This window comes from Callithrix jacchus, chromosome 6 (genome assembly GCF_049354715.1).
Source record: "Callithrix jacchus isolate 240 chromosome 6, calJac240_pri, whole genome shotgun sequence".
Classification (NCBI taxonomy): Eukaryota; Metazoa; Chordata; class Mammalia; order Primates; family Cebidae; genus Callithrix; species Callithrix jacchus.
The window spans coordinates 88235129-88255463 of NC_133507.1; the positions used below are offsets into that span (position 1 = coordinate 88235129).

A 20335-nucleotide genomic window follows, 5' to 3' on the forward strand; every position below is an offset into this window, starting at 1 on the left:
TTGGTTTGTCCTTCCTTCCCGGGAAGGAAGCTTCCGAGGAGCGAAGGGATCAGCCCGCTTTGCCCGCAGAAGCAGCCCGGTGCTCGGCTGAGGGTTCCCAGCTGGCTGTGAACTGAGGAGCGTTCTAGGCGCCTGGCCGGCTCAGCTCAATGCACAACCTCCCCCTTCTCCAAAGACTCAATTCCTACAGAACCAGCTTCGAGTTACTTTCCCTTCAAGGAGGCTGAAATAATCGTGATTTGTGGCGCTCTCCCTTCGCGGTGGTATTTTCCTGTTGTGTTAAATGCCTCTTACTAAGTAATAGATGTGATTTATGTGGACGACGAAGGGGTGTGTGGTGAATTCGGTGATTAATCAGTGAATTCCCATCCGCTGGCATCTCTCACTGCCCCTCTTGCGTGATGTAAGATCAGACGTACCCTGCATTGAAAAGTCAAGACACACGGGCGGCTCGCTCGCGCTCACACACGCTCTCCCTCCTCTCTCCCGCACGCGCGCATCCCTGCACCTTCCACATCCTGCTCCAGGCAGGAGAAGGCGGACTGGCTGGACTCATTGAGCTGAAGAATTTCCAGTGACATTTGTAAATGACGCCGCTCGATTCGGGGCTCCAAGCCGCCGCCGCCGGGCCGAGGGTGCCGCGGAGCAGTCTCCAGCGCAGGCTTCCTTACCGGGCGACCACAATGTCCGAGCTCCTCCTCGCCTTACTCACTCTCTCGGGATTACTGCCGATCGCCAGGGTGCTGACAGTGGGAGCCGACCGAGGTAAGGAGAACACCTCCCCCCGCCCCCCCAGCCCTCCTCTGGCTTTCTCGGCTTTCCTGCTGGGCGATGCTTGCAGATAAGTGAGGGTGAAACTTAAGTCCTTGCAGCCCCGCTCCCCGGGACCGGGTGGCCGCCTTGCGTTGGCCCCGTGGGGAGTGAGAGGTGCGGTGCGGGGTTTCTGAACCAAGTGCCAGAGTTCTCGGCACCCCCAGGCTTTTCCTTTGGGCCGTTTCCCGGTCCCGATTTTGTCCTCTTCGGGAGCGTTTGGACTTGGCTGTGCGCTTCTGCCCGCGCATCCTAAGCGCTGCAGATGTTGGGATGAGAATTCGCATTTCAGAAAGAGAGGCTTCCCTCCGCGATGGCGCTCAACCGCGAGCTTTTGCGAGCTCCAGGTTCTCCGCGTTAAGCGTGTCCGCCCTCAACTTAGCTCCCAGGTTAACTTCCTTACCTGCTGCATTCGGGGTCTGTGGAGAGGCGAAAGCGCCGATTCAAGCTCTTTCGTTTCCGTAGCCCTTTTCTGGGGTCAGACTGGGGAGAGAGTCCTGTCATCAGCGGTGAGGCTTTTAGGGCGCTTCCGGGCGCACGCACCTGCTTGAACTTGACTTTTCCATTCTGAGGGGCTGTGTCGCGGCACAGGAACCCTGAGGGGCTAACCTCCAGTCTGGAGTGCCTCGCTCCAGTGGCGCTTTGCTTTTGCTTTTTCTCCAAGTAGCTGATGACTGGTACAAGTTTAGAGGGGAATGGACGTGGAGAGCAGAGAGGAGGTGGGAATTAGAAGAAGCGGGGATTCTATAAACTTTTCATCTGGAAAATCTGGAATTCCTGTGCAAGTTTCATAGTCTTTGACAACAGATAACACTGGTGAAAAAAGGAGGAAAATACTCGATGAATATTTGGGGCACTGGCCCTGGCCTTGGAATGGTTAACTGCTTAAAGTAAAATCAGAAGTATCATAGATCCTTTTTTTTTTTTTTTTAATGAGAAAATGAGTTTATATTGACTGGTATAGTTCAGCTTTTTAGTTTAAATAGGAGAGAGAGAGAGAGAGAGAGAGAGAGAGAGAGAGAGAGAGAGAGAGAGAGAGAGAGGAAAAACCCAGACCCCAATGTCAAACAAACAGGGAGATTGTTTTATTGGGAGATGTAGTGATTGTACTTATATTAGGAAGATTATGAATTGACAAAAAATTATTCCTTCATTATAAGAAACAACACGGGAATGAATTGTAGTGTTTCTATTCAACCTGCTGTTGGCAACCAGATTCTAGCTTTTATAGCATACCCACACATGTCATTTCCTCTATCAGCGGTCGGACTAAACTGAATTTCTTTAGGAAATCTGACATTTACTGGTGATAATCTTTTAAATACATCATTGCCACCTAACTAGAGCTTCTGAACTTGTTCAACTTGCCTTGAAGTTGATGTGGAATGTTTAGAAACTATACTGATGAAATGGAGGCACACAGCTCTCCTTGAAATGATGATGTCTTTGATCTGGAACAATCAGCTCTCAACCTTTCTTAGGAAAAATGTTTGAAGTTGGACCAGAGCAGATGAACAGAATGGAGCTTTTCAGCCCAGTGTGCTAGCATGATATAATGGTACTGGCAGACTACTGCTATTGGGCTCTTTCTGATTGAGTCTCCATTCTCCATAAATTTGACTTCACCTAGAGCTGAGTTCTCAATACTTTTATATATGTTTATGGGGATAGAACCTATTGCCATCATGATTTGAATAAATATCTGAAGATAATTTAATATATAACATAAAAGATACAGACCCCCCAACTTTCTTCTGAGATAGGACATTAAATAACTAAGAGAATTATATTTGGTGCCAATTTAGCTTCATGAGGGAGAGGAACATCTAAGATAAAAGCAGAGCATATGGTAAATGATTGCTAGTTTTTTTTTTTTTTTCTAAAAAATGAAAGTGTTGTGTTGTATCACATGTCCACATGAATTACTGTATCAGATAGCACAAGTAAAAATAATTGTAGACCAGCTCTTTGCCATCATTATATATTTAACACAACTTTCAAAACTGTTAGGAAAGAGCTAAAATCCTCGCAGTTATCAAAAGTGAAAAGGATGGGCCACATTGGGAAAAGGGAATTTAAAAAAAAGAGAGAGAAATCTTACTGAAAGTTAAAAAAGAAAATGTTACTGCATTATGACAAACTTCCTTCACTGATATACTGAAACAGAATATATGGGAATATAAATGCAAGAAATAGGTTAATGAGATGTAACTTTCTGCATAGGCTTATGTCAATCGTCCTTGAACAGTAGTACAGGCATGTAAATTACACAGGTGCCTTTTGTAGTGCAACAGCTAACTGCTTGACAAAAATTGAGAATTCACTTTTAGGTTCTACGTGTACTTATTGGGTAATATGTAGTTTCCCAAACTGTATGGACTGTATCAGAAATGTCTGCATTACTTTGTAGCTGTGTTGTTCCCTTTATATATTTGTAAGTATAAGCTTAAACATTATATTAAATAGAAAAATACTTGAAACCAACCTGTATGTTTGTGTTCAAATTGTATGCATGAACTTGTCTTTTAATTCCTTATTGTTTATTTTCTTAGTTTATATTGATTTTATACAGAGCTAAACTAATGTATATGTCAGTTCTTATTAAATTCCATCACATCATAAAAAGGAAACATCTTTGTAACTTTTAACAGCCAAAAGTAGAAGATAAATCAGATTCACTTAGAATCAAATAATTTGTCATATCATTATCAAAGTAGTGCTTGATAAGGATTAGAACTTAAAGGGAAGTGTATCTTAAAGTGTCAACTTTTCTGAAAAGAAAACTGCAATTTATGTCTCTTTATATGCCATAAATAACATAAAGTTTTGTTTTGAAGAAGTTGCTGATCTTTGAGTTTGTTCTCTTTTTCTCTCTTCTCAAGCTCAAATTTAAACTGAGTAAGAGGGAGAAGAAACAATGGAAAAGTAAAGAAAAATTTAAATGCACTAAAAAATAAGAAAGAATGTGAATCATAGAAAACAGAATTAGGAAAAAAAAAGAAGTTCAAAGAAAGCTGAAGATAAATTTAGGAAAAGGACGGAAGGATGGATGGATGGATGGATGGATGGATGGATGGATGGGTGGATGAATGGATTCCGCCATACATCAGATTCTGAATCAGTATTTCATGACAAGAATAAGTATCTTTAAACAAAATAATTTCTTAAAATATTTTTCTCTCATGTTATTATAAATATATGAAAATATTTACAGTATAAAAATAATTTAAGGAAAAGTGTCACCAGTGTGAATCTGATTATAATTAGACCTCTAAGAATGGAGAGAGACGTGAGAATATTGCAGATAACTTAAATGTTAACTATGCTACAATTACAAATATGGAAGTCATTTTTTAAAAAATGTAAGTGAATGTAAATTTTCTTAGAAAGGATGGTAGATGAGTGATATGGTTAATAGGGTATTCTTCAGAATTAGATGATACTTTCTAAATGCTACTTGTCATTCAGGGTGGAGATATGCTGAGATATTTAGTTTGCAAATCTATTGGATCCAGGACATTAGTTTCTTGCCAGTTACCTTGTCAATTTCTTTTCTCAGCCTAGGGCATACCATAAAAATCAGCTCCATTTAAAGTCACCTGAACTGAGTATGATTTAGTCTTCTATAAGGATTATAATGTTGAGGGATCTTTATATCTTCTCTTCATTCTATATATTAATATGATCCAGTTTTTTTTAATGTTTCTGCCATTAATTTTTATATCTTAATATGAAATGAACGACTCCCCTGCCTTTTCCTTCAATATTTTCCTGGTTATAGGAATTCTGTGTGGTAAAAAGTACCAATCAAACATACTGATAGATTTCTCTATCTTCTGTGGCTGTCTGTCAAAACAATTCTTGTACAAAGGAAACGCTTGTCTTCATTCTAGATAGATGCATTCAGAGAAAGTAGAATTAATCCTAAAAGTTAAACATGCCTGTGCCAACATGATATCATTCGTCAAACTAAGTTAGTAGTAAGTGGAACCCACCTATACAATTACCCCACCCCCTTTCTCTCTCTCTCTCTGTGTGTTTGTGTGTATCTGCATGTATGTGTGTGTGTGTGTGTGTGTGTGTGTGTGTGTGTCTTCTTCAAAATGGCTGCCTTGGCACAAACACCTATTAAAAATACCACTTTGGCCTGAAAATTGGAGATGGCTTTTATGAATGAAACTTTTGCTTTTCAGAACTCTGATAAACCTGTCTATTTATCTGGACAAAAAAAAAAAGAAATGAAAAAAAATTTTTTTAGTTCTTTTTTTTACTCATAACATGTAATATTTGAATACATCACTATATAATAAGTATTTTATTTTAATAAAATATGACTGTGTGGAAGAAACACGTGTCAAAATTATTTGCTTTTGAAATGCCTATAAGTATGATATACCCAATACTTATAATTTGAAGCAATACTAGTAGCAGAATGCTAAAGAAAATTATGCCAAAGAGTGAGTACCATTATGAATTAATCAGAATATATGTTCAGCCAAACTTCTATGAGAAAATATTATGTCTACTTTAGATAGTTTTAACACTTTTCTTAAATTTCTTCAAGAAATCTGGCTCCTCCGATATAATCCAAGAATAATGACAAAAAACTATCTTGATACATAGAATGAGCAAATAATAATGTTTTTCCTTTGGTTTTGGCAGAGGAGGGGGAGAGAGGTAGGAAAAATTAGCTAACCAAACAGAGTAATTTCACCAGGATGGTTTTTATTTTCTTCTGTGGAGTTGCAATATATTTTCACATGGATAACTATTCCCAAACTTAACCTGTATCACAAACAATTGGCTAGAGACATAGGAATGAAGTTGCAACATAGCAATCACAAATCTCACAGACTATAGGCCTTGGGAACATTTTCCAGTTGTTTTATTATCGAAGGAGATTTTTAAAACATATTAGTTTTTTTGGATAATATTTTATTTCAATAGTAAATAATACAAAAATGAAAATGTCTCTAAAAATTAATTGGAGTTTTCAATTCACATCAAGAAATTAGTCCAATAACCAGTTTTTTTAAAGTTGGTTTTTAGACTAATTTTTAGATGTGAATTCCACTAACATAGAATGAGTGTCTTTACCTCACTCACTCAATTTTGAAAAGTAGCATGCTTGCAATAGCATTGAATCTCTGTTCTGGCTCTTCAGTGCTCTCTCATTTGAATAACATGTCAAACTCACCAAGTACCTCTGAATCCTCTATTTTAGAGAAAGGAGAATAAAGGATTCTGGAGATTCTGCCTTACATCAGAACAAGTAAGCTTAGACCTTCAAAATGTATATATTTTTTTTTTTTCTGGTAGTTTGTCTTCTATAAGCTGCCCTCACAATTTTAAATCTGTATTTCCCTCTTCATAAATGATTAGATGGTCTCCCCTTTCCCCCTGGAATAACTACAAGGCCAAGTTAGAAAATATGTATTATTTATTGCTCTGTTGTAAATTGAGCAATATCAAAACATAGAGTCAGCCTCATTCTGTCTCTCCATCTCTCTCTCTCCATCCTTTCGATTTAGGCTATCTCTATATAAACCCACATATTTTGACTAAACTCCCTGACTAAACTAATTGATGAAACTGACTAGTAACTAAATGGAAATCAAAACTACTAACAAATAACCATACATTCTATAAAAAAGCATGACTGATCTTACAGAAAAAGCCTAAAGTTATATTCTGTGAAGAAACAATAACAACAACATATTTCTCTGAAATAATTATGCAACATATTTCCAGTTTGTAGAGCAAATCATACATGCTTTTGCTACTGTATCTCTCATATTAGGCAAATGAAATATGTTTGGTAGTAATTATGTATTTATATAATGGGATATTATACAAGTTTAAAAGACTATCAGAAATGAGTAAATAGGTATTCTGAATTCATTTGTGCTCAAAAAGAATTTACTCTATTAAAAGTGGAAATTTATTACTTTTCTTTGCCTTTTTAACTGAATTTATATTTCTCCATTTTGTGAAACATTAAAAAATGTATTCTAAAATTGGTTTCAAAGACTTTCTCTCAATGAAGAATATATATAGTAGAAATCATTAATAAAATGGACAACAGGATTAAATGCTCTTTTAAATATGAGTATAATAAATTTCTTATGCAGTCATGCTATTTTTGGTCTGCAGTTAGGTATCCAATTACACTATTTAAAAATGCAATGGCATGAATAAATAAATGAGTATACCCATTTGTTAATCTTATTCCCCATTATTTTGAATATGTAAATATCATTAGTGGAAAAGAGTAATGTGCATTTTGGAAATAGTCAAACATGACTGGGGTCTACTTAACAGGGAGGGTGGGAAGAAGAAGAAGAACAGAAATGATAACTATTGGGTACCGGGCTTAATCCACGGGTGATGAAGTGATGTGAACAACAAACACTTGTTACAAATGTTTCCCTCTGTAACAAACTTTCACATGTATCTCCAAATCCAAAATAAAAGTCAAAAAAAGAAATAATTACTTTTTTTCTATTGTTCAATAACTCTACTCCTATTTCTTTAATAATGATATATTGTCAAAATTTGGGATTTCTTCTTAAATATTGCAAAATACTGGTAAATATGCAACCCTTTTCAAAGGTGCCTCTACCTTTAGAAAAGAAAAATAAGTAATCTTGATGATACATTTGTACCATAGATTCATTTGTTTAATCTTATTTTTCTCAGATATAAGTTCGTATATAAAAGTTTATCAGATATAACCTTGCGTGTTTAAAAGTTTCCATTTAAACGTGAATAATATTATAACTATATCCTTTACAGAAGTTGACAAAGTACCTTTTCATATACAATTTCTTCCAACTTTGTTAAGAGAAAAAAAAAATTCTTGAAGGAGATTGATCATGTAGCCTTGCTAAGATACCGACGTTACATTTCATCTCACAATACATTCTTATTAACAGTCAGACATCTCTTCCTGAGTTGCATATTCCTCATTGTCCTGACTGGCTTAGCCTTCAGACCAAAGACAGGTATTGTTGAAACATGACCTTATTTGAGTGAAAAGAATATGTTTCTTCTTTAGGTAAGATCAAGGTACCACATATCGTCTCTTGTTTTATTCTTGCAATCAATAGGACTTCCCTTCCTAATTTTTCCACATTGCATTGACATCCTTCAAGGCTTCCAAGACTGTTTAACTTTAGAAATACGAATATATAATTTCTTAAGAATTTTTCTACCACTGAGTTTTTCTTTAATGACTATTTGTCATCTTAGCCCTTTCTTCTTAAAATGAGAAAAGATAACTAAAAATGAGATTTGGGAGAAATGAAACTTAGTTGTGGTTGCTTTGTGTGTTCCTAGGGTATCTTAAGATTATTTATGACATAGAAAAGCTGTAGATATAATGCTGATAACAGAAATATGTTTAGAATCATCTGTTTTCTTTAGAAACTAGGATGTATAAGGAGAAGAAAGAAAATGATGCCGAGAAAGAGAACTTTGACAGTCAGAATTTATTGAAGCTTCTGGCCACACAGATCAAGTAACTGAGCTAATTATAACCTTAAACTTTTGCTAAAATTGATATTACAGAGATTTTAAAATGATTCAGTTTTTAGATTATCTAAGACAGTCTGTGCATTTCCAAAGCTTTTAATGTTATATTTTTATTGGGACAAAAATGTTAAAATGGCAAGTATGCTTTATTAAAATATTCCACTTAATCAACTCTATTAACTTTTAAGGGATTTTTTCCATGACTAAGCTCTGAAAGTACAGTGATAATGACACCAGCTCATGAGTGAGATTCTTGCCTCATCAGGTGAAAGCACTACAGATTGTGCCCACTGGGCGTCCATATTGTTGAGATTTTCATTAAACATAATAACGACATGAGATTTGTAGATGGAATTACTAACTCAGAATTCAGGCATTCTTTCTGAGTGCCCTTGCACTGATGTCATTTCTAACACCAAGACTAGCAGTTCAGTAGCACTATGTAGCTGTCCTGTAATACAACAGCATGTTAATCTTATTTGAGGGAAATTTTGGTGACTATCCAGCATGATCAACACTTAGATATAGGAAGAAGTCTGAATTTAAACCTTCTCCTTTGTCCATTGTTGGATTACACTCAATTCTACAGTTCCTTCTCCTTCTAGGACATTTTTCTCCCTATTTTCACTTGCTAATGACCTTGTCAAATATTTAGAAATTAATCCTGACAGTGAGAGGACCAACATCTTAGCACATTTCAACTTCCCTTGCTATCCTTGTTGCTAGGAGAACATAAAGTAATGAAGGGCATGAGGATTTTACCTTGTGTGTATTTTCATCTGGGTGTCTGTGAAAACACCACCACAGTATTACAGAAAATTGCTCAGACCCGTTCTGAAAAAATAAATATAGCTATGATCCTAACACATTCTGTGAGTGCACGGATAATGTTTGTGAAAACACATTGTGTCATGTATTGCATTACAGAAATATCTATCATTTTATTAATTATACTATTTGCTTAATATAAGTTACTAATAGGAAGAAGCTCTTTATATTTTCAGCATACTTTCATTTTTTATTCGCAGTTTTTTCCTGCTGAAATCACATGATCCTTGAAGTAACCCATATGTTTTGGATCATTCATGTGTTTACTCACCCATTTGACAGACATGAGCAAATAGGTGGTGTACACTGTTTTAGGTGATGGGAATGAAGTGAACGACATAGACAATGTAACTGGGCTGATGGGGCTTTTAGTGGAGGAGGAGGCAGAAACAGCAAATGAATAAATAAATAACATCCTTACTTGAAAGAAAAATAATATAATGTGACTGAGGAAAATGCTATTAGGAATTGTAGTTATAAACATGGAAGGCCTTTTTGAGCAAGTGACATATTTGCTAAAACTAAGTGATGAGACCGGACAAGCTCTGCATCATCTGGAGGGAGGAATTTTCTGTGCTACCCTTGAGAGGAAGTTGTGATTTTGGTATTTTAGAGAAAGAAGTTCACTTCATCTGAAATAAACTGTGTGTGTTAAGGAGAGAAGAGAAATAGAGAAGGTATATTAATGGTGAAGTCAGATTAGGTCAGGTGGGGTCATGCAGATAAAAGTGAGGCATTTGGGTTTGGTTCTGACTTTGAGCAGCTACTGACTGTCTAATCAGAGGCGACAATGATGCAACTTACTTTCTAAAGAGATCATGGTTGGTCTAATGGAAAGACAAGAAGGGAAATGGTGAATCCAGTTCAGGGATCATGAAAATTCGTCTTGGATAAGATGTTAATGGCTTGAATGAGGGAGTAGCAGTGGCAATGAGGACAAACTAGAACTGAGATTTGCATTTTTAGTTTAGAAAGATTTTCTATATGAATGAATGCAGCAGCATTTTAGGGAGGATAGGCATGAAATAAAGCCTCAAAAGATAATCTTTGGAGGAAAGTGTTAATATTCTAAGCAGATAATACATTATTTCAGGCTATTTTAAATGTGACATTCTGTTTTGCAGTACCTCTTATTGATTTGTGTGAAATATGGTTCACAGTAAAAGTCACATGATAGTCACATGTGGACCCTGCAATATTGTTTGCTTTCTTATTACCTTTTTTTTATATTTCAGAACTACTGGTACCATATTTCCTAATACCCTGTGTTTACTATGCCATATCTGTAAAATTAAGTTAATTGAGTCTGATTCACAGTATTCCTTAGGGAGTACGTTAAAATAATACACTTAGCAATATTTGAAGCATTGACAAATGTTGAAGCAATAATTTTGCTGTTATTTCTATCAATATAAACCAGCATAATACCAAAAGAAACAGGTATTGTTTGTATTTGTTTCTTGAAGAAATTTGCAGTGTTTTAAAGAAAGAGTTCCTTTTCAATTATCTCCAAATTCTTGACATGATTCAGAAGAGTTTGTACTGACAGTCAAGTTCCTGTGGATGAATAATTAGGAAAGAGAGAATAAATTGTAACATAGCTATTATTGGCTGTTCTCACCACCCTCCCTAGAAATTCCAAGAAAACTGTAGTAAAAGCTGGTGAAGTCACTCACGCCTGTAATCCCAGCACTTTGGGAGGCTGAGGTGGGTGGATCACCTGAGGCCAGGAGTTTGAGACTAGCCTAGTCAAACCCCATCTCTACCAAAAATACAAAAATTAGCCAGGCATGGTTGCATGTGCTTGTAGTCCCAGCTACTCAGGAGGCTGATGCAGGAGAATCACTTGAATTTGGGAAGCAAAGATTGTAGTGAGCGGAGATTGCACCACTGCACTCCAGCCTGAGCAACAAAGTGAGACTCTGTCTGAAAAGAAAACAAAACATAGTGAAGAAGTGAGTGGTGAGGATCTACCCAGTAAGAGTTTATGATATATGGGTATTACTTGTTGGCCAACCAGGGCCCTTGAATTATTCTTATTTCTCTACACATTCATTGAATAAACATTATCATGCCTAACATGTCAACATGTACCAGTCTCAGTGTGGTTTGTAGATGTGGAGGCAGATACAACCAGATTATTAAAACCAGAACTATGGGTGCAGCAAGCCACCATGGCACATGTATACCTATGCCATACTATGTGACAAACCTGCACGTTCTGCATTTGTACCCTAAACTTAAAGTATAATTTTAAAAAAAGAACTATAAATAAAAACACTAGCAATTGTACAACTTCAGATTGTGAAGGAAATGTTGCTTGTGGATACAGAACAAATGGTTTTGGGTCTATTTAGTGCTTACTGAAGCTAAAAAGGAAAGAAACAGGCCGAGGCAGGTGGATCACGAGGTAAAGAGGTCGAGACCATCCTGGTCAAAATGGTGAAACCCCGTCTCTACTAAAAATACAAAAAACTTAGCTTGGCATGGTGGCGCGTACCTGTAATCCCAGCTACTCAGGAGGCTGAGGCAGGAGAATTGCCTGAACCCAGGAAGCGGAGGTTGCAGTGAGCCGAGACGCGCCTGGGTAACAAAAGCGAAACTCCATCTCAAAAAAAAAAAAAAAGGAAAGAAACAGTGAGAGGCAGAGAAAGAGAAAGGAAGAAGATTTTATAAAACTGTTGGAAGGCAAAAAATATCAGAGCCTAGAGAATACATGAAAAAAGAGAAAGAAATACACTATTTGAAGGAATACTGTTCATGTTAAGCTGATTGAATTATCCTGTTTCCTGAGGTGTTTGAAGATAGTTTTGGGGTTTTTTTCCTATGATTTTTTTCCCCTTGCTCTGTTCCTTTTTTGGTGCTTTCTCTTTTATTCTGTACTTTGAGAAAAAGTGAGAGTTTAGATTTATAACTTGATAGTCAAATCTGCATTTCAGAGTACCAGTTTAATCCCCAAAATATCTCACTCAAATTATTTTTCGGTTATGAAGACCATGAAAAAGAGTGCCAAAAAGGCAGCTTGGAGTAATCAACCCTTTTAAACACTATTTACTTTATATTGCTGGACCTGTAGCCTCCTGGAAGAAAACACCTTACTTCATAGAAATTACCTCGGAAATGCTACATGACGTGATCATTACAAGGAATATATAAGAAGATAACCTGATTTCTTAGTCTTCAAGTATGCTATGTTTTTAGATTCAAGAAAAGATAGACTAAACATACATTAGGTTAAAATGAAAAGAGATTCAAAGCTCAGGCATTTAAAATTTTAGAAATGCCTAAATAAAATATTGAAGCAAAAGATCTCAACCAATTTATTTGTTGTGTAAAGAGCTTACATGCAGGTTTAGTAGACATTTGCTAGATGCATGTGTAGAAATCTAATTTGCTTGTCACTTTAAGTTCATTTTTCATTCATGTTGTCAAACCCTCTTTGATAATTTGACTCCAAAATTTCAATACTAAAATCATCATTATACCTCAAAATAAGTTAAATATGAAACACATACCCAAATTTTATTAATTTTTACAGTGACTGAACCAAATGAAATTTGAGACTGGAGATTTTGCCTTAATATTTAATTTGGGACTCACTGCAAATTTGTTTGCTGTGTACTTTAGCAGAGGGGTGCCAAAAGTTTGTAAATTAATTAATCCAAGTAAATGAAAGCAGCAGGAAGGGGAAGGGTTACTTGTGTATGTGTGAATATGAGGTATGATTTATGCCCCCTGACTAGCACTCTGCTCATATCACACAAAAGTCTGCTGAAGGGCTTTTTTCTTTCATAAGGAAAGTACTATGGGAACTGGTTCAAATAAGTGTAAGGGAGTTATTTTTATATTAGGTAAAGCAAAAAAACAGTAATTATTGACTGCACACTCACAGTGAAAGGCATTTGGGGAGGAAATGTTTTGATCCCTTGGACCAGAGCATAAACCCGCTGTAAAGAGGGAAATAACCAAAGCGTATTCTGATAGCTGTTAAGCTGGTGAGACACCAGAAAACTCTAGCAATAGCATGAAAATCACTTAAGTAAAAAATAAACTTTCAAAGGCTGAAGCTACTTGAGTTCAAGATTTAGAGATGAATGCCAAAGAGGATTACTAAAACTCTTCCATGCGAAATACAGCCGTAATGGCTCCATTAACACATTGCAAACCCAAACCTGAGAGTCACTATGTGAATGAGAGTTGAGTGCAATCTGTAATAAGAATAATAACATTTCCTTAAAAAGTTAAAAAAATCATATAAAGGAACCCAAAGTAGCAGTCTTGCCCTTTACCTTTCCTTCTGCAGGCAAAGGAAAATGATTGGCAGATTTTCTTCTATAGTTTTACAGAGAGAAATAGGATTGACTGTGGCTTCTGAGATTCCTAGGCTCAGAGGAAAAGACAGCTTAAATTTCTTTACTCATCATGTCAAGTAATGGCACTGAGACATATTTGACTGACCTTTATGAATTAAAGGCAAGATATAGGGCAACTTTTGCAAACACAAAAGCTTATAGCAGCCAGGCTGGTCAGAAGACAATGTGGGTGACTGGTAAATTGGAGAACATCCAAGCTGTCCAAAAGGGCAGCTGATATTCAATTTGAGCAGATCCTGGCCCTATGTGAATGTGGGTACACTGTGGCAGGCCTTTAATACTGGCTGGGAATCTGAGTTTTTAGGTAAAATTTCCTAAGTTTTAAATATTGCCTATCAAGATAAAGCAGAAATCTCTCTCTCTCTCTCTCTCTCTCTCTCTCTCTCTCTCTCTCTCTCTCTCTCTCTGTGTGTGTGTCTATCTCTCTCTCTCATACACACACATACACACACACACACACACACACACACACACAATAAAAAACCATTGTGGGGACAAATAAAGCAAGTTGCTGGATCCAACACTGAGGCTAACAGCATGTGGTCTACTATGTAGCCCCTGAGTTGCAGATATCAATAGAAGGTTGGACTGGATCAGAATGAAAACATATTTTACTTGGTTCATTGCAGGCAAAAGATGGCCCTAGAGAGCTGAGCATAATGACTAGATACTTCGACTGAGCTATTGTGGCAGGATGTGGGTTTAGAAAGAAGAATACTAGGATGAATTCTGCATTTCTGCCTTCACATCTTCCTCCCCATTGCTAAACATAAAGCAGAATTAGGGGAGAGAAAGTGGATGTAGAGAAAACTGTTAATGACCCAGCAAAGGGTTAATGATATTAGAACCAGTTGTGACTTAACGTAGGATCATGTCTCTGAATGTGCTCTAAGAAACAATACTTGCTTAATACTAATGAAGAAATGCTAAGTGGAGATTTCAGTCGTTGCACTGCAGGGGCCTGAGGAAAAATATGTGGGAAGTAACAGCATGTGGTTGAAATAACATTACCATGTCACACACACACATTGTTACTGAAATGTGGAAGGAAAAAATGAAAAGACCAAAAGGGAGCAGAAGAAAAATACAGCAAAGGGAAGACAGCAGAGATATGATTCTGATAGGTAGACAAATTCTCATACTGAGATACAAATGGGATCACTTTTAGGTTTGTGTTTTATTGTTCCGTTCCTTGGGAAGCTGTGACTAAACACAGGCCAACTGTGTGTTCCATTACCACACACTGACCTCAGACTTATACCTGTGTTTCATATCAGAATTAGTTTCTCCTAACTCATTATTCGACAAAGTATTTTTTTACTTTATATCTTGATATAATTTTAGAATTACAGAAAATTTGTAAGTCTAGTACAGAAAGTTTCCATGCACACTTCACTCAATTCCCCAAATACTAACATAATATGTAACTATAATACAATATCAAAACAAAAATATAGCATTGGTAAGACAAACATTAACTAGGGTTTAGACTTTATTCAGATTTCCCCAGTTTTTCACTAATGACCTACTATCCCAATATCCAATCCAGGATGCAGTGCTCACTGCATTAAATAGTCATGTGTCCTTTGACTCGCCTAATTGGTGAGAGTATCTGTCTTTCATTTACTTTTAACACCTGAGCTCATTTGAGGACGGATGGTCAGTTTTTTAGTAACTATCCTACAATTTGGCTTTGTCTGATGTTTTCTCATGATCAAATGGAGATTATGCATTTTGTCAAGACTGTTACATAGAGATGTGCCCTACTCAGTATATCCTTGGGAAACACATGGCACTATGTCTTATTATTAGTTATGTTAATCTTGATCAATTAATTGAGTGAAGTGGTGTCTTTTTTTTTAAACTTTTTTTTTGAGACAGAGTCTCTCTCTGTTACCCAGGCTGGAGTGCAGTGTGGCAGTCTCAGCTCACTGCAACTACAACCTCCTCCTCTCAGGTTCCTGAGTGGTTAGGACTACAGGCATGTGCCATCATACCCAACTAATTTTTGTATTTTTAGTAGAGTCAGGGTTTTACCATGTTGGCTAGTCTGATCTTAAACTCCTAACCTCAAATGATCCACCCACCTCAGCCTCCCAAAGTGCTGGGAGTACAGGCATGAGGTACTGTGCTCAGCCTTATTCTTTCCACTATACATTTATCAATTGAAATTCTTCTCTAAGGAAGAGCTATCACTTCTCCCTTATATTTATATAATTATTTATACTAGTATAGACTCCCAGATATTTTACTTTTTGTGGTATAATCCAGTACTATCATTCTTTATTTTTTCACTCAAACTGTTCCACCTTTGGCCATTGGGAGCTCTTTCAGTTTGCCTCCTCCATCCTTTGACATACCCCCATTCTTTTTTGAGCACTTTTTAATTTTATAACACTTTCACATGCTCAAAACTCATCTTATATTTACTTTTTCTTTCTGCATCCTGGAATCAATCACTACTCCAAAGCATATCATAGGATGTTGACATTTCACAGACTTTTAACTGAATGCACTCTCTTAAGTGTCATAAATTTATCTTAAGGGTGATAACCAATTGCAAGAGCAATTCCTCTGTTAATATTTTTTACTGTTCTCAAAGAAATAAGTTTGATTATTATCTTATATATTTCAATTTTTAATTTTTATGGATTTATAGTAGTACAGCTACTAGTATTACAACTAGTTGTACATATTTATGTGGCACGTGTCATATTTTGATACAAATATACAATGTGTAATGATCACAACTGGGTAATTGGGATAGCTATCACCTCAAACATTAATTACTTCTTCTTGTTGCTGACATTCCAAATCTTCTATTTTGAAATATACAATAAATTATTAACTCTAGTCACCCTATTATGCTATCAACCACTAGATCTTATTTCATCTATCTAATTGTGTGTTGTAATCATTAACCAGACTCTTCATTCTCCACTCCAACACATCTTTCACAGATTCTCATGTAATTGCTCTACTCTCTACCTTTATGAACTCTCTCACATATAAGTAATAACATGTGATACTCGGCTTTTTGGGCCTGACTTATTTCCCTTTCTATAATGCCCTCATCTATGTTGCTGTAAATGACAGAATTTCATTCTTTTTCATGACTGAATAATATTTCATTGTGTATATGTACTACGTTTTGTTTCTTCATTCATCTTGACTTGGGTCGATTTCATATCTTGGCTATTATGAATAGTGCTGCAATAAAAAAACTGGTTCAGATGTCTCTGATATGTTGAATTCTTTTCTTTTAGATATATACTCTGCAGTGGGGTTGCTAGAATAGAACTGCTCAATACTTTAATTTTGATATTCACTGCAATAATTGATTATATATGCTGACTAGAATTCTGAATTAGTGTGATTATAGAAGCTTATTAAAGCATTTGAAATTCACTGTTTTCAAAGTTTCTAAGCAAAAATATAGATAAGTTTTATAAAACAGACTACTACTTATTGATCCCTTTTCAGGAAATCTGTGTTAGGTATGCTAACTTAAAAAGAAGTATAAACAAGTCACACGAGGAATAATAGCAAACATTTTGATGAGAACTGGCTGCTAACACAATAAATCTATAAGGATTCTATATCTTGGCTTGTGGAGGGGAGTGAATAGAGAAGTAGATGCTAGAGATAGTGAATGGGTGTGATGTTTTGGACCAATTGGGACCAATTGTTAGTGGTTGTCCAAACTGCTGTATAGAAAGAGATCCAGTACTGAGTCTGGATTCATTGGTAAAGGGCATTGTTATAAGTTAGTGATGTTTCCAGTGATTGCAGCTGGAAGATGTATAGGAGTTTAAGCATCTGGCCCACTTAGATACCATTTCTAGTTTAGTTAGCACAATAAGAGGCTCTAGTAATTATCACTGAAAACGATGATGCCCGTCCATGGTCCAGAATTCCCAAAGAACTAACTGGTAAAATCCCGGCTAATGAAACAAGCATTGCTTTGTATAAAAACAAGTGTCCAGAATGTTCTTGAAAGCCCCAAATGTCTACTTTTTCAATGTACACACATTTTTTTTTAATTTTATTTTTTGTACTGCTTCACTATGAATACAACATTGTTGAGCTGTTTTTGTTTAAATTTTCTGGTAGCTGATGAAATCTTGTTCTGCATGATCATTTCCAGTTTCTCCTAACATTGAAGCTACAATTTTTTGGAAGCAGTAAATGCTAAACTTAACCTTGTCCTCTAAAAATTCTGATTCTTCTTAGATATTTGTATATATCCAGTTTTAATGAGGTATTGTTTAAAAATTATAGATAGGGAATTATTAATCTGACTACCGGTTTAGCTTTTGATAACAGCTCTAGAAAGGTAGTGAGAAACAGAGCTAGTTGAAAAGTAATGCAACACCCATATTGAATTTTTAACAACTTAATACATTTTAGGAAATGATCCATCTGAAAGGCATTATGGCTTGCTGAGAAAAGCTGTACACTGGGAACCAAGAGAAGTGGGCTTGATTCCCAGCTCTGCATCTGACTCACTCTTTGTCCTTGGGCAAGTCACTTAGCCTCACTCTGTGTCTATTTCCTGTCTCGTAAAATCAGGAGAATAATGCATAAAGCCTACCACCTCACCAAGATGTGTTGAGGCTCATTCTATAACCACTGAAGGAATCTTTCTTTCCCCTAGTGGCTAAAGACAAACTTATTTTTATTAGCATCTAGTTAGATTAAATTTTGCAATAAGAGCATGAATTTACAAATCACTTCACATAATCCTTTAATCTTTGAATTTACACTGGAGTTTTATTGCAACACAGGTTGCTTCATGTTAATGCACCCATTTGCTAGCAAGAGGCTTTGAGACACTTGTGTTTACAAAAATATTCAATGCCTCAATCTACTTGAGTACCAACTATGGAGTCTTGTACTGAGCACAGCAGAACCCATTAGAAGAGTAGAAGACAGAATCCTAGGGAGAAGATGCTTACACATGAGAAACAATTAGAGAATGCTATCTATAAATACTCAAAAATGTTATTGTCAAGATTCTAGTTTAGACAATGAGGAAATCAATGTGGTCTGGAAAATCACAGAGCAATGTCATGCAACATATGGAACAAATGCCTCTTATTTTATGACATCTTCCATGATTCCTTCAGTGAAATTCATTTTCTTTATTTCCTTCCTGAATCTTGCTGGCTCATTTTACATTCTCCAGTTTTTGTCTATCTTTTATGGCTTTTATTAAATAATTTTTTTCTTATAACTACTATATAATAATGGATAACATATTATATTTGGTTGTTCTTTTTCTTATTTCTCCTTTTATAATGAATTGTAGTCCCTCTGTACTTTTTTCATGAGTTTGACCTTTTGAGATGATTCTGCCACTTATAGAATATTTGATATTCTGAATTTATCTTGCTTTCTCATTATTTCATCTATCATGGTTCTCTATCACTGATCTTTTCCATAAACTAGATGTTAGATCTATAGGCTAGATTAGATTCAGGTTGAGCATTACTGGGCAGAATGTTTTCTGGGTGGTGTTAGGCATCTATATTAATAACTGTGGTGTGAGTTATCTGTACATGCAACAGTAGAATTTGTGGCACACCTTGGTGTAGTGCTCTGCAGCTTCTGCTTTGTAACCATGCTCAGCAGCAATATGGGGTATCATTGTAAAAGAAAAGATTGTACTTACATAACTCTATGACCTTTGATCAATTACATTATCTCTTCAAGTTTGTATTTTCTTATCTATAAAATGGGGATAATGATATCTAGTATACATTATTCTTTTGAAGTTCTGAGACAATACCTCAAGTTTCTGTTCATAATAGGCACTCAGTTCATGGAAGTTTATTAGTAGCAGTAGTAGTAATAATGTTTGTGATACTAGTAGTATTCAGTCATATAGGCCTGCATGATGAAAATATTTAAGACCGGCATTCATTCTACGAAGAGAACAGCAATGCTGTTCAACCAGGATCTCTATTGTAAGAGATGGACTTTCCTGTTCACTTGTTTGGTTGTTTAACATGCTGCCACGTGGTATGATTTAAATGGGGGATATCATTTTAAATCATTTTCAGAACAAATCAGGATATAAATGATTTAATAAAAAAGTTAAAACATTATTCATGGGTAAAAGGCTCTCTCAGGGCTCTCACATTTCTTTGCCCCATGATCATTTCTTGCATACTACTACTACTTAAATGCAAGGAGACAGATGTACATGCAAGATCCAGGAACCTACATTTGGGCTGTTCCTAATAATTTCCAAAACACACATCAGGGCTGTGGTAAACAGATTAAGTTTTAAAGTCAGTCTGCTTTAAAATCCTCAATTGCAGGCTGTTTAACATTGGCCATGATACATAATCTCCCTGAACCTTAGGCACATTTCTTTTCAAGAAAGCTCAAAGGGATGTTCTGAGTATAGAGCACAGATACATAAACCTCTAACTTGCAGGCACGGTGTCTCATGCCTGTAATCACAGCACTTTGGAAGGCCAAGGCAGGTGGATCACCTGAGCTCAGGAGTTCAAGACCAGCCTGGCCAACATGATAAAACTTAGTCTTTACTAAAAATACAAAAATTAGCCAGGCATGGTGGCAGGCACTTGTAATCCCAACTATTTGGGAGGCTAAGGCAGAATTGGTGAACCCGGGAGGAGGAGGTTGCACCAAGATCATGCCGCTGCACTCCAGCCTGGACCACAGAGTGAGATTTAGTCTCAAAATAAAACTAAAACCTCCAACTCGAAGTGACTTTCTAACACACACTAGTCATTATTGTAGTTTTATTATTATATGCC

At 36.3% G+C, this 20335-nt stretch overlaps 1 protein-coding gene across 4 annotated transcripts in view; it reads left to right on the top strand.

Annotated features, from left to right (window-relative positions):
* The first annotated feature begins 411 nt into the window (after positions 1-411).
* The window catches only part of LRP1B (LDL receptor related protein 1B), a 1941900-nt gene continuing 1921976 nt past the window's right edge, over positions 412-20335 (top strand). For all 4 annotated transcript variants that reach the window (XR_013518953.1, XM_078327882.1, XM_078327883.1 and 1 more), the window contains exon 1: positions 412-765. Coding sequence is in view for 3 of the 4 variants with exons in the window: in XM_078327882.1 (XP_078184008.1) it covers positions 588-765 (178 nt within the window). In the remaining variant the exon portion in view is untranslated. The remainder of the gene's footprint in view (positions 766-20335) is intronic.